General features: G+C 43.2%; 2 protein-coding genes across 3 annotated transcripts in view; both read right to left on the reverse strand.

The window, feature by feature from the left end:
* The window catches only part of LPGAT1 (lysophosphatidylglycerol acyltransferase 1), a 947,911-nt gene that overhangs the window by 304,845 nt on the left and 627,297 nt on the right, over positions 1–15,769 (reverse strand). The window lies entirely within an intron of this gene.
* The window catches only part of KCNH1 (potassium voltage-gated channel subfamily H member 1), a 334,033-nt gene that overhangs the window by 281,695 nt on the left and 36,569 nt on the right, over positions 1–15,769 (reverse strand). For both annotated transcript variants that reach the window (XM_050951795.1, XM_050951794.1), the window contains exon 5: positions 2,850–2,968. In XM_050951795.1, coding sequence (XP_050807752.1) covers positions 2,850–2,968 — 119 coding nt within the window. The remainder of the gene's footprint in view (positions 1–2,849; positions 2,969–15,769) is intronic.

Here is a 15,769-nt window from a genome sequence, read left to right on the forward strand (position 1 = left end):
AACAAAGCCTCACCCAAACCACCACCCCTGGATTTGAAAGTATCTTGTCCCTTTATTTGTCCTTTTGGTCAGGTGTCAGCCAGGTAAGAGGATTTTGTGCCTCTGGCCAGGAGGGATTTCATAGTACTGTATACATAATGGTGATTACCCTTCCCTTTAGATTTATGACAGATGCCCTGTTTTGAAAGAGCTTCAAGAATGGCATTAGTCACCAGACTATCAAACACCTTCTTGTAGTCCACAAAGGCAATGCACAAAGGGAACTTGTATTCCCTTGAATGCTCTAGTAGTTGGTTTAGAGTGGAGATGTGGTCTATCATGCTGTAATTTCCTGCTCTCTAGGTTGTTGTTCATCCAGGTTTCACGACAGTCAATTTGTTATTATTTTGATGAACAACTTATAGACATGCAAAAGCAGACAGATTGGATGATAGTTCTCTAGATTTTCCTGATCGCCTTTCTTACGCGGCAAGATGTCCAGTTTGAAAGAGTTCAATGTCGTTATCTTCTGGATTTCCAGGTAACAGCTGAACCTTTGGGCGAGAGCTTTCCAGAGTTCCTGACCTCCCACCTTAAGCACTTCTGCTGTCTACATCCTGGCCTGGAGCCTTCCCCTCTTTCATTTGATGGACTGTGTAGACGTGCAGACTTACCCCTGCAACGCCTCCTGCTGGTGACTTCTGGGAATTAGCTAGTTCCAGCTCCAGAGCACTCTCTGCAGGCCGATGATCCACCTGTCCTCTGGCCCCTATGTCCCTCCCTGGACCCCAGTGCCCCTTTAACTGGGGTGCTTCCCCCTAGCAGTACCTCTCCAATCTGGGTCACCCCTCCCTGGGGAACCCCCACCCACTATCCCCACCTCGCCTCAGTATAAGGCTACTGCCAGTCATCATCTAGCCCCACGCCCTGGGGCAGACTGCAGTATCAGCCTACTCATCATTGGCAAGGTTGGGTTTGGACCTGTTGCCTTTGCCTACCCCTGGGCTGCCCTCTGCAACCCCCAATACCTATTGGCCTTGTGCTAGGCCACAACCTGGGGCTTTCCAGGCTGGAGCTCCCCAGCTCCTCTGCCTTTCCCAAGCCCTACTCCTACTCAGGTACCCTGTCTCTAGCTCCCTGCAGCCAGGCCCATCTCCTTCTACAGCGAGAGAGAGACTGACCCTGGGCCTCTGGCTCACAGCCTTTTATAGGGACCAGCTGAGCCTGACTGGGGTGTGGCCCAGCTGCAGCCACTTCCCCAATCAGCCCAGCTTAGCAGCTCCCAGTCACAACCTTCCCCCAAGACTGTTTTAAGCCCTTCAGGGCAGGAGCAGGGTAACCACCCTACTACAAACTTCATGATGACTTCGCTGATGAGAACTGGGAGAATGTGTTCATTGGTTTGTTGAAGTGATGGCATTGGGTCATCTATACGGGATGCAAACAGCTGGGTATAGAAATCCCTGCAGATTGCCTACATCTTTGTTTGATGGGTTACTGATTCTCCATCCTTGTTCTTCGAAGCTGATAATGATGCCTATACAACACCAGTTCCCGTTTGCATTTTTTGAGACTTTTTACAATCTTCAGCAGCCTTTAGGAGCTGAAGTGTATTCCTAAATAGCCTTTTGAAGTGTATTTCTAAATTACCCCAGAATTTATATGCTGAATTTTAGCCCAGAACAAATTTTTTACAACCAGTTCATAAAACCCTCAAAATAAGGGGCTTTTAATGAAACACTGACAGAGTCAGCAATAACAGTGATATTTACTATCATTACTTTGCAATTACAAAAACTCAGCCAGAACATGCATTTGGACTTGTCTAGCTTCCCAAAAGAAAAATATTATCAGGTCCCAACTCTTCATGATACTTAGTGCCTTCTGGGAGTCACTGGCCATCTCATTAAGGGTGCTTAGCACCTTGCAGACAGTCTCTCATAATGTGGTTCTGTTCCTGGGAAAGCCTCCATAAAGTGAGTGGATGGCTACAATATTGATCAACAGCAACAAGAGAAGACATCTGACTTTGGAAGACCACAAATCCTCAGATCTAGCTTCCTCCTAGGTGTTCTCCCAACCCTTCCTACACTGATAGTCCTCAGCCAATAGGAATTTCCCAGACTTCTCTGCTGTACTACCCATAGCTTTTCCCACCTCAGTTATGTTCATATGAGCACTCTGAGATCCAATGAACTTTGAGATCCTTGGAAGAAAGGTAAGATATAAGTGAAAAATACTGATTAGTATTAATATTGTTATATGACCTCTCTGGTGATCATACAAGTGTAGATCCTAATATTATGCTTAGTTTACATGACATGTTATGGACAGCACTTATTGATTCATTGTCCAGGGGGATTTCCTGCATAGCCCGTTTGTTTCTGGATTCCCTCCCTTCCACCAAGCCTGAACCCTATGGCTAAAGGGCACAGATGGTGCATAGCTAGTAGAGAGAGAATATTATCAGCTATATGAGGATATGGAATTATTATGTAGCCACCTTTCCCCATAGTTAGCCCTCTGGGCACCTTTTCCACTGGGTTCCCACATTTCTTCTCCTCTTCACCATATGCAAAAGATATGTAAACTAGGTCTAGTGTAATTTCTCCATAAATAAGGTCTTGGTAATTTGGGGCAAAATGAGACCTTCTTACATCTACTGCAATAAAGATGGAAGTGCTTCACTTACAGTGCATTTAGGTGGGTCATTCATCTGCAAACTGCACTAGAAGACAGTGATTTTAGGGTTATGAATCTCGCCTTCTGACCACAAGTTGAAATTCCATACACAGACGTACTGATTCAGCAATCACAATCTAGTCACACTCTCCATGCTCTCTCTCTCTCTCTGGGAAAGAAGACATTACCTCGGCAAGTCGAGAATGCTTGTGAACGTTCTCTCCTTTCTGCACGCTTGGAGCAAGCTGCTGCAAGACGCCCCGGCTGCTTGTGAGGGCTCGTGTCAAGCGAGCAAACTTCCCCCAGCCTTGAGAAAACAGAACAAAGATTACACAAGAGTTACAAGAACCAATATGCAACTATATTTCAGGAAGACTCTCCTAACTCAAGGGATCAAATTCAGCAGTAATAAACGTAGTAAAATTTAACCACATGCCAGGTGGAAGTGAGTCAGTAAACACGTGTCAGTGTGGCAAAGTGGCCAAAAAGTGTGGCAATTCAATGGCTGTGCAAGAGGACAGTTACATGGATTGGGTATTTCCTGGGGACAAAATTCTGCCCTGGAATAATCACCTATTGGACTAAGTGATCTGATTCAGATCTCACATCAATGCAGGAGATGCTCCTGGCCTATCCAGGTGAGAGACCAGAATCAGGAACAATTAAGAGTTATAACAAAAATTGAATCTGGCCCCAGATGTGTAGGGGACGGTGTGGATGTAAGTAAAGAAATAGACTATACTATATGATCTAACAAAAAAAAGTGCAGATGAAACCAGCACATGATTTTATACCCTCTGGAGATGAAAGAAAGGAAAAAGCAAATACTTTTTTCAAACTTTGCAAAAACATTCAGCTGCTGGGGAGGAGAATTGATATGCTGAATTTTAGCCCAGAACAATTTTTTACAAGTGATTCATAAACCCCTCAAAATAACGGTCCTTTAACAAAACACCGACAGTGTTAGCAGTAACAATGACTTTTATGATCATTACTTTGCAATCACAGAAACTCAGCCAGAATATGCATTTGGACTTCTCTAGCTTCCTAAAAGAAAACTATTATTAGGTCCCAATTCTGCAAGATACCTTCTGAGAGTCACTGGCCATCTCATTAAGGGTGCTTAGCACCTTGCAGACTGTGTCTCTTAATGTGGTTCTGCTCCTGGGAAAGCTTCCATAACCTTCTGACTCCATTAAGAAAAGAAATTGTACAATTTTTAAAGAGCAGCCTGGATTGCTAATGTGCAAGTCTCCTATTAAAGTCATTGGGATTTGAGTGGTTAGAGTGCTGCATAGTACTTTGAACATTTCCTGTCAATGCCCTGTTGTGAAAGTGTTTGCTGGAATGTGTGTTTGCTAAATAAAAGGGTGACACAATAAAGAAGCAAATTACATGGATTTGCTGTTCAGCAGAACCTTCCTAGCCTGGTGCTGAGAAGGTGACCTGACATATGTTTCTTAAGGAAAGTGGAAAGGAGCAACCCTAAAAAAAGGTGTGGAATCAGACAAAAAAACAATTGTTGAGGCAAAGAATGTCTCTTACAAAGCCAACATTGAAGCCACTCCCTCTCCCCATGTTTTTAAAGGAAGCCTAGTTGATAGAGCTGGCTGGAATCAACTGCCTATTTCCTGTAGAATTCCACAGTAATTAGATTTTTCATTTCCATCCACCAGGGCAAATCTGATCTGAGTAAGGAGCACAGTGTTTGCCCCAGAAAGAACCATAGAATATCAGGGTTGGAAGGGAACTCAGGAGATCATCTAGTCCAACCCCCTGCTCAAAGCAGACCAATCCCCAGACAGATTTTTGCCCCTGATCCCTACAAATGGCCCCCTCAAGGATTGAACTCACAACACTGGGTTTAGCAAGCCAATGCTCAAACCAGTGAGCTATCTCTTCAGAGAAACAGATCACCGTTCCAAATACAGAGACAAATCCTCAGCTGAGGTTAATCAGCACAGTTCTATTGACTCCAGTGCAAGTTTACTAATTGGCCCCAAATCTTATTATTCACAGTAGTCAGACTGATACATTTTCATGGCAGCTTTTTAATACAGTACATTTCTAAGGGAATATTCTTCCCTTGCTGTCTATGAATAAGTCTCATTAACATTAATGGGTCCAGTCCTGAAGCCATTACTCGTTTCTTATTCAGGCAAAACTTTGAATAGGCCAGTAGGTGTTATAAGAACATGCTGAGGGAAATTGTTCCTAAGGGCCAGATCCACAGCTGGTGTCAATGCACATAGATCTTCTAAAGCTAATAGAGATGGTGTAATTTGGTGCATCTCCATTAGCTTTATGCGCATTGATACCAAATGGGAATCTGGCCCTAAGACCTTCCTTTGACATAACTTGGATATCGCATGACTCCACTGACTTCACTAGAGTTACTCCTGATTCTTCACTGACTTACACCAATGTAAATCAAGATCACTGGATTTACAGTGCTGTGCTTCCAGAGAAACTGGGGAAGAATTTGTTCAAGTGCCAGTAAATAGAATCACATGGGTTTACAGTCTCACCTTTATAGTATGTGATATAAATAAAGTATGTACACCATATGAGTATTATTAGAAATTAATGCTGTCCATGGTGCTGAAATGAAATGTACTATGCTGCGTGTAAAGATTACACACAAAATAATATGTTAAATGGTACCTAAACATTGCAAAGCCAAGCACTCAAACAGGAAATGCCAGAATTAAGGCTGTCCACACAAACATAATGTGACTCCCTTGTCCACATGCATTAAGATACAGTCTTTAATTACATGATCACATACAATTCTCCCACTAGGATCCCTGCCTCATTCAGTGCACAGGATGGATAGTTCAATTAATGAGCAACTATTCAATATTTTATTTTATCTCCATTGAACAATGTGTGGCCCTAGGCCTTATTTAATTCACACTATTCATACTCTGCCCTGGGTGTGTGTGTAATTTTCTAGGTTTTTAAAAAAGCAAACCGTGGAATCATAATGACACCCACATGGGTTATCAGCAGGACTGGAACCTTTAGATTCATGGCAAGGCTATCTGCCCCTTGAGTTGATGGATTTACCAATAGCAGTAGTAGGTTGTCATCCTTTCTGTGGACCAGGGTAGAGGTAGATGAGACACACACATTGCCAGTGGGTTTTACAGATATTTGCTGAGAGCAGAAGAATGAGAAGATTTGGAAATCTGGGGTCCCATTCCACAGTCAGGATGGGAGTCTATTCTAGTGGTCACCCTTCTGCCCCTGTCTTCCTCAATCTGTCTCTATTCTAGTATTGTCTTTTCCCCAGTGCCCCCCTGCAGCATCTCATTGCATTTCCCCACCTCCACCTTCTTATCCCAGTTCTACTCTAATCTTCTGACCTCCCTGTCCAAGTCCCAGTCTTCTCCCCACCTCAGGCTCCTCATCCCAGTCTATCCACAGGCTCCTTGCCCAGAGTCACAGTCTCTCCTCTTCCCAGTTCTCAGTCTTAGTTCCATAGATTCATAGATTCCAAGATCAGAAGGGACCACTGTGATTATCTCATCGACCTTCTCTATCCCACAGGCCACAGAATTTACCCAAAATAATTCCGACAGCATAGCTTTTATAAAAACATCCAATCTTGATTTTAAAAATATCAGTGATGGAGAATCCATCTTGATGCTTGGTAAATTGCCCCTCACTGTTAAAAATGTACAGCTTTTTCCAGTCTGAATTTGTCCAGCTTTAGCTTCCAGCCTTAGATTGGGGAATACTTTTCTCTGCTAGACTGAAGAGGCCATTATTAAATATTTGTTCTCCAGGTAGGTACTCATAAATTAATATAGTTACCCCTTAACCTTCTCCTTGTTAAGCTAAATAAGTTGCTTTCTTTGAGTCTATCACTACAAGACAGTTTTCTAATCCTTTAATCATTCTTGGGGCTCTTCTCTAAATCTCCTCCTGATAACTCCCCATCCCAGTTTTCCCATCCCAGGTTCCTTGTCTCAATCTACACCCCCTGCACCCGCCAGTCTGATTCTTGTCCCTTCTGCATTTGAGACAGGTCACTTCCTCCTCCATACTGCATGGTCACCAGCAAGGGGGCACTGAGATCACAGAGAGACTCCCCCTGTTCTTAATTCTGGTTTCCATGACCAGGATGGCCTGCAGCACCAGACAGTACCAATTTCAGGGAAAATCCTGCTCAGCTCTGGGCAGGAGCATGCTCAGTACAGATTAAATTCTTTCAGGATTCTGCTGACAAACTTTAACAAGTCTCTACTGAGCATATGGAAACAAAGTTTTTCAAAGGTTTATAACTTAACCAAATCTCAGCTGTTTTCACAGAGATGGCAAAAGGCACATCCATGGCCCAGGACAATTTCAAGTCTTTCCTCCAAAGAATGAAAGCATTAGAATGAATCAAAAAAACAATTATAGGAATTTTTTTTTACCATGGACAAGCTAAGATATTTGAACCTAATCTCATTCTCTGATATGGCTCAACCTTTGATGATGAAACTTTAAAAATAAATTCAGCCTGTGGCAGACACCTGGTGAGGAAAATTTCAATCCAAACAGTTAACGCTGGGCAAAGTTATAAGCAACTGAAAACAGGATCATATAAAGAGAAGTGTCATGCAAACAACTATATCAGAGGAGCTGGTAGTACTGCCTATAATGAGACTGCAGGCCCAATTCTCCTCTTGCTTATTCCAGATTTACATCATTGTAACTATTGATTTCAATGGAATTGCCTTGGATTTACAGTTGGAAGAAGAATCAGGCCCTGTGCCTGAAGAGTGCATAGTAAGTATGTGAGTATGCCTTAAGCGGAGCTGAGCTTTGTGAAATTTTTACCGTAGAACAATGGGTAAGTAAATGTCATTACAATTTTACAGAAATTTAAGCAGTGCCATGTAGATGCAAAGCCTATCTAGGGCCAAAAAGTTTATTATGCTTTTCAAGTAACATTAGGTATTATGAAGCAGAGATTCTCTCATTTCTGTTCCTTATTTAAAAGCGCTGGGAATATTCTGCAGTAATGGTCTAAACCCTACTGCTTACTGTAGCAATGCTGCTGTGTTTTGGGCAATTAGTGTAAAACACTATCCTGTTATTTTTAAATGGAAGGAAAAGAAAATTATGTAAACTCCAGTGTACACAGTGGTTCTATCTGTGGCATCACAGAGACAACATGGGCATCAACAGCACCTACAGGAGAATGCTCATTTGTCTCTCAGTGCCTTAAGAGAAAGGAATCCCTCTTGATCTCATTACAACACATTACTACAGAATCCTGAAGGAAGACACAAACTGCCGTAGGTAGGCAGACATTTAGGGCAAGGACTGATTACTCTCATTAGTCAATAAATACAGACCAAGAAGTGATGGATTTATTTACTTTCTCTGCTCTAACTTATCAGAAAAAACTCCAAAACTAAGAGCCATTAGGTAGTGGAACAAAATGCAAAGGAAGACTAGAATCACAGTATTGGTGCTCCTGAAGGCAAGATTTGACCCATGTTTCAAAAAAAGGTATAATGGCATCAGTCCTGCCACGATGAGGGGGAACAGACTACACCACCTAGATTAAACAGTTGTTTTCTTCCCCCCAACGTGATAGGCATTTTCCTATACCTGAAACTACCTACTTCTTTCCTCTGAAAAAAAAAATTTAAAATTGTATTGTGAAACTCAAAGACACAAATTATGAAATTTACCTTATAAGCATATTTATTTTTCAAACAATCAAAAAGTACACATAATATTGTCCAAGAAGCCAGCTTGCATATAGAACAATAACAGTATCCAATCTAATAATAGTCTTGCCTCCCACTCTCCTGTTTTTGATCTTCTGTTGACACGTTAAGCACCTGTCCTGTGATGAAGTTTTGACCAAACCAATCTGAACATACTAAAACTCACTCCACTAGTACTGAGCTGTCTCAATAAGAGTGGAGGTCTTAAAAAGACAAAATTCTGAATTCAACTGTCCTGCTGTCCATGACTTCACTGTCACAATTTTTCATCATTTTGATGCAACTACTGTGATACAACCTCCTTTGCAACCATAGAGGTGGGCAGAAAGCTAGACCTTCAATCTCGAATGCTAGAAGAAAAGGAAAGAACTCAGGATCACAAAACCATCAGCCATGTTTCAACATCCTCTTCTTCCTGTTCTTGGCTCCACTATGGCCTTTGTATTAGGAATCAGTTATGTTGGCTAAGAAAATGAAACAACCCACCACTTTGCTGAATTGATTTTGTATTTTGTTCTTGTGAAGTTCTAGTTCTTTTGTTGCCAACTGACTCAAGCCAGATTTATACTGAGACCACAAGAGTAGTGTCTTCCACTTGTGACCTGTCAAGTCCCCCATAAATCTGCTTCAGTTGCTTTTGTAAGCAAAGGCCACTAGCCATTTGGAGGCTAGAGAAAAGCAATTCCCCAGGGTATGTCTAATTTCATGGGAGCGAACCCCCCAGCCCAGTAAACAGATTCATGTTAGTGGGGCTTGTACTAGCACGCTAAAATTAGTTGCACAAACATTGTGGCACCAGTGTAGGCTCAGGCTAGCTACCCGAGCACAAGCCCACCCTGCCCCCTGGGTCTAAACTTGGGTGTCTAGACTGAGCCACTGCTGATGTCGCAACATCCAGGCACATTAGTCCAAGCCCTGCAGCACAAGTCTCTCTGACCAGGCTGGGAGGCTCTCTCCTAGCTGTGGCACAGAAATTGTGTAAACAGAGTGCTGATCTCACCTGCTAGAAAGGCACAAACACTCTGTGGGGGCCAGATAGGAGCTCCATAGACAAGCCTGGCAACTGACTGCAGGCACCAGAAAGCCTGTTCATGGCTGGAGCTTCCCCAGCATACGAGTTGCGCCTAGACAGATCTCATGTTTGAGACCAGGAATTACCTGGCCAGAGCCCAATTGCCATGCCTGGGTGACCAACTGCAGGCCCCCAAAAGCATCTCTGAGTCTGCACATGTGACCTGAGCCTGGGCAGGGGTGGTTTTGTAGAAGACACCTGGAAACAGGGAGTCGGGTTACAGCAGCCACAGGGAATTCAGCCCAGAAGTTTTGCCATGCAACAGAAGGGGAGACTCCATTTTGTCTCACCTGGTCAGAGGGTTTGGGACTGACCCCAGCTCCACAAAGGAGAGACTGAGCCCCAAGACTTTGCTTTGCTTGTGAGGACTGACTGCCAGCTGTGCCTGGTAAGCTGCCTCTGCACGGGGGACTCTGTAGAGGAGCAGACTCACCCCTGCGGCACCTCCTGCTGGTCTCTCAGGGAATTAGCTCACTGCCAACCAGGAGTGCCCTCTGCAGGCCTCTCAGTGATCCGCCTGTCCTCGGGCCCCGTGTCCCTCCCAGGACCCCAGTGCCCTGTTGTCTGGGGTGCTGCCCAATGGCAGTAACCCCCCAGTCTTAGTGTCTACCCTCCCCAGGAAATCCCCACCCACTATCCCCACCTCACCTCAGTATTTAGCTACTGCCAGTCATTGTCTGGCCCCAGGGCCCTGGGGCAGACTGCAGTATTGGCCTACTCATCACTGGCAAGGTTGGGTTTGGACCTGCTGCTTTTGTCTACCCCTGGGCTGCCCTCTGCATCCCCCAGTACCCTGTTGGCCTTATGCTAGGCCACAGCCTGAAGCTTTCCAGGCTGGAGCTCCCCAGCTCCTCTGCCACTCCCCAGCCCTGCTACCAGGGCCGGCACTTCCATTTAGGTGACCTAGGTGGTCGCCTAGGGCACCAGGCTTTTGGACGGAGGCAGACTGCTCTGGTGGACCTCCCGCAGGTGTGCCTGTGGACGGTCCGCTGGTCCCGCGGCTCCTGTGGAGCATCCGCAGGCAAGTCTGCGGCAGATCCACCAGAGCCGTGGGACCAGTGGACCGTCCGCAGGAACGCCTGCGGGAGGTCCACTGGAGCCGCAGGACCGGCGAGCTGGCCCTGCACCTAGGGCGCCAAAAACCCTGGCGCTGCTCCTGCCTGCTACACTCAGGTACCCTGTCTCTAGCTCCCTGCAGCCAGGCCCTTCTCCCTCTACAGGCAAAGGGAGACTGCAGAGCTCCTGGCTCACAGCCTTTTTATACAGGCCAGCTGAGCTTGATTGGGGTGTGGCCCAACTGCAGCCACTTCCCAATCAGCCCAGTTTATCAGCTTCCAGCCGCAACCTTCCCCCAGGGCTGTTTCCAGCCCTTCAGGGCAGGAGTAGGTAACCACCCTGCTACGGGCCCCTTCCCTTGGAGGGGAGGAACTATCAGCGTACCAGGAAGGTGTGCCAGACCTTTTCACTGAGCTCCAACAACAAGCTACAGCCTGTGGGAGACTTTTAGCTTCATAGACTCTAGGACTGGAAGGGACCTCGAGAGGTCATTGAGTCCAGTCCCCTGCCCTCATGGCAGGACCAAATACTGTCTAGATCATCCCTGATAGATATTTATCTAATCTACTCTTAAATATCTCCAGAGATGGAGATTCCGCAACTTCCCTAGGCAATTTATTCCAATGTTTAACTACCCTGACAGTTAGGAACTTTTTCCTAATGTCCAATCTAAATCTCCCTTGCTGCAGTTTAAGCCCATTGCTTCTTGTTCTATCATTAGAGGCTAAGGTGAACAAGTTTTCTCCCTCCTCCTGATGACACCCTTTTAGATACCTGAAAACTGCTATCATGTCCCTTCTCAGTATTCTCTTTTCCAAACTAAATAAACCCAATTCTTTCAGCCTTCCTTCATAGGTCATGTTCTCAAGACCTTTAATCATTCTTGTTGCTCTTCTCTGGACCCTCTCCAATTTCTCCACATTTTTCTTGAAATGCGGTGCCCAGAACTGGATACAATACTCCAGCTGAGGCCTAACCAGCGCAGAGTAGAGCGGAAGAATGACTTCTCGTGTCTTGTTTACAACACACCTGTTAATGCATCCCAGAATCACGTTTGCTTTTTTTGCAACAGCATCACACTGTTGACTCATATTTAGCTTGTGGTCCACTATGACCCCTAGATCTCTTTTTGCCAAACTCCTTCCTAGACAGTCTCTTCCCATTCTGTATGTGTGAAACTGATTGTTCCTTCCTAAGTGGAGCACTTTGCATTTGTCTTTATTGAACTTCATCCGGTTTACCTCAGACCATTTCTCCAATTTGTCCAGATCATTTTGAATTTTGACCCTGTCCTCCAAAACAGTTGCAATCCCTCCCAGTTTGGTATCGTCTGCAAACTTAATAAGCGTACTTTTTATGCCAACATCTAAGACGTTGATGAAGTTATTGAACAGAGCCGGTCCCAAAACAGACCCCTGAGGAACCCCACTTGTTATACCTTTCTCGCAGCATTGGGAGCCATTAATAACTACTCTCTGAGTATGGTTATCCAGCCAGTTATGCACCCACCTTATAGTAGCCCCATCTAAATTGTATTTGCCCAGTTTATCGATAAGGATATCATGCGAGACAGTATCAAATGCCTTACTAAAGTCTAGGTATACCACATTCACCGCTTCTCCCTTATCCACAAGACTCGTTATCCTATCAAAGAAAGCGATCAGATTAGTTTGACACAATTTGTTCTTTACAAATCCATGCTGGCTATTCCCTATCACCTTACCACCTTCCAAGTGTTTGCAGATTATTTCTTTAATTACTTGCTCCATTATCTTCCCTGATACAGAAGTTAAACTAACTGGTCTGTAGTTTACTGGGTTGTTTTTATTTCCCTTTTTATAGATGGGCACTATATTTGCCCTTTTCCAGTCTTCTGGAATCTCTCCCATCTCCCATGACTTTCCAAAGATAATAGTTATCTATTGAGGCATTTTGATATTCTTACTTAGTTTGTGGACATTGCATGTTCACTGCTGGGGGATTGGCTGGTTACTCAATTATTTGAGATCCTGGATTCCCTGGCCAGTTCCCTTTCCATTCTGTTAACATGCTGCTATACATTCTGTGAGCAATAGGTCTTCTGGTCCTGGATTTCCTGTAATTATACATTGTAATCTCCCAGAGATCATAGCCATTGTCTGTTAATTTATGATTGGGCCATTAGATGAAGGCATTGAGTGCAAAAGAACCCAGGCCCCATTGGTGCTAAGGTGGATCACTGACATTTCATGTACCACATGCTGGGTAATACTAGGAGAAGACTCCATGTTTCTAAAACTAACTGAGATCTTAATTAAGAGAACTATTTACAGAGATGCTGCAACTGCAGCTAACGTTCCAGCCGTGTGCACACAGACTGTCTTCCTGGTGTTACCGCCACCTTCCTTCCTGAAGCCTGTGTTCTTTCCTCCAAATTTCATGCAGATTGCTACAAGCAAGGTCCTCAAGAGGGAGGAATAAGGGTCTATATCACTTTTGGAAACCAGAGGTCCCCTAGGAGGGAGCTCCATAAGCTGTTGTATAAAATGCAATGTTATGTTTTTAACAGAGTCCTCCTTGTGCTCAGTGCAAATTTAAATACACTGTAGTATTTAGGTGCAATGATACAAACACAGTCTTCTTGAAAATTCCCAAGTGTCCTTGAGAAAGTGAGCATCTATCCTCATGGAGCCAGTGTGATCTAGTAGACAGCACTAGATTGAGTGTCAGGAGATATGAATTTTATTACTAGCTTTGCTACTGACCTACTGTGTGACCTTGGATAAGTAATTTCACCTCTTTGTGCTTCTGTTTCCCCTCCTACCATTTGTTACTCCTGTGAATCTAGACTGTAAGCTCTTTGGGGCAGGGATCTCCTCTTTTTCATTGTGTACAATGTTCAGCACAATAGGGCCCCAGGTCTCAGAAAGGGCCAAAGGGCACAACTGTAATACAAACAATTTTTTTAGCCTTGCTTTTTCAATCAGGCAGCATAAATGCAAATGGTGGTTGCAGAATACTTTTTGAACTTCCACAGTGTGCTTCAGATCTGTGTTAGGTCTGACTTCTTTCTCAAAAAAGTTTAAATAGTGTGTTCCACACCCATATCTCAGAAATGGAGGAAGAGTGCATCCAAGAAGTCTTCTCATCTTTTTCCATTTTAATTTTTGTTCTCTGAGCAAATGGCAAAGACGCTTTACCCTGCAATCTTGCTTTTTTTTTCAGAAGCTAGAACATGATATTCTGTGGCTTTGCTTTCAGATACAGAATCAATAGCGATAAGTAGGAATGCATTTTTCCTGAAAGGACACTTATAACGATTGTTGTATAGGTTCTCAAGTTCAACCAACCGTCCTGAATTAGTGCCAATGTTAAGCTTTTCCTTTTTTTCCCCCTCCTGTTCCTTCATTTGCAGCATTGGGTAGTGGACCAGTGAGTTTCAGTTGGTCTGGAGAAGCTGATATAGGACAAAGCACACTTCAGTCATTTCTTTAGATTGTTTGATTTGTGCTATATTGAAGGTGAAGATCTTGGCATAAAAGAAGGTTTCAAGCTCTCTTATTAATATCAAGTTTTTCCTTTCACTTATATTTACACCATCACTACCAAGGAGTTTTGCCGCTTTTTGATGTTGAAGAGAAGAGGGATTGCTCCTGAAAGAAGTTAATATGAAAGAGCTGCTAGAATGCCTGGAGCAGGGACTTACATTATTACTGCAGCTAGATTTCAGTGAGAACAACAGCATCGAAAAAAATCTATTTGCAGGATCATCAAACTCAGTATTTTCCTCTTCCACTTTAAGAGTGGAAGTTTCATTCAATGGCACATTTCATTTTCAAAAAAATTGGAAGAAGCCAATTTTCTGCACTTTGAGAGGAACCTGAACCCTTTGTAACTTGGTTCGAAAACATGACAATGTCTACATTTTATTATTTTTATTTATAGAAGAATTATCAGTTTTCATTATTTCAGCTCATTCAGTTGTTTCCTACCACTTCCTGCAGCTTATTCAAGATGAATCACATCCTTTCATACACTGAATACTATAGTAATTACTAAACACTAGCCAAGTTGGAGCACTGATCAGCAACTTTCAGTTCCTAGAGTTAGAATTAAAAGCCACTGCCTAATGAATTTAACATTGTGAAGATTGAAAAAGTAAGATGGGGTAGCTGGATTTGTATTATCAGATTAGCACACTACCATCTGCATTTAGAATTGTCTGTATTCTAGCAAACCAAGCTCCTGAACAGTTCTCACTTCCATCCATTCCCTTCTCGTCAATATCCAATTACAGCTAACTTCACCCACCAAATCATCTCTCCCCAGTCATCAGTGACTCTGTTCATTCCCATTCCTTTCTGGAGAGTTCTAGAACATTCTTATTTGTCCTAATCGACCTAAGAAGCATAAACAAAAGTCTTTATGTTCTCATCACATCTCTGTTTGGCTTTTTAAGTTAAAGGTTTCATTCAGACATTGAAACTGAAGCCTAATGTTTTTACTAACATAATTTATATTTGAAGGTTTTTTGTTAATGTAAATACTTATTTTAAAAAAAAATCTCTCCTCCCTCCCCACACAAAACACAAAAACTTCACAGACCAAAAAACACCACTGGGTAGAAGTTTTTCTGAATTAAAATAAACCAAGCAAACAAAGTTGGGTTTTTCACAGCCCTGATACTGATCAAAAGGATTACCATAAACACAAAATGAAATAAAACCTCTTCTATATAACAGTTACTGCTGGAAACATATTAGTTTAGGAGATGACAGGCCAGCAATCTTTCACCCACATTATTTTGTGTTATAAAAATTATGAAAACAAAAAACGCTGGATCTAAGCAACAGATCTTGAGCTGGTATAAGTCAGCAGAGCTCCCTCCAGTCCACATTTTCAAATGGACCTCAACACAGCCTCTAGTTTTGCGCACATTCCTTTGCATGCACAAATACTTGTTCCTGTCAATCTGCTGAATGTCTAACTACTCAATTTGTACATACAAATCCTGTTTGCATGCACAAATTATCATGGTCCTAAAACCATGCATTCAAATTTAGAGATCATTTTGAATATCTGCCCCTTGGAGTGCTCCAAACCTCATGTAATCATAAACCAAAAGGGCAAAAGAATAGATTAGTTTCAGACATACTGGACATTCTAGAGGGCCTGCTATGAGGTCCACATAAAATATATTATGGCTGAGTTTGCCACTTGATATCTCAATCAACTTGAATGCAATTGCACCAGACTAAATTTTCCCAAA

The sequence above is a fragment of the Gopherus flavomarginatus genome, chromosome 4 (assembly GCF_025201925.1).
Source record: "Gopherus flavomarginatus isolate rGopFla2 chromosome 4, rGopFla2.mat.asm, whole genome shotgun sequence".
Lineage (NCBI taxonomy): Eukaryota > Metazoa > Chordata > Testudines > Testudinidae > Gopherus > Gopherus flavomarginatus.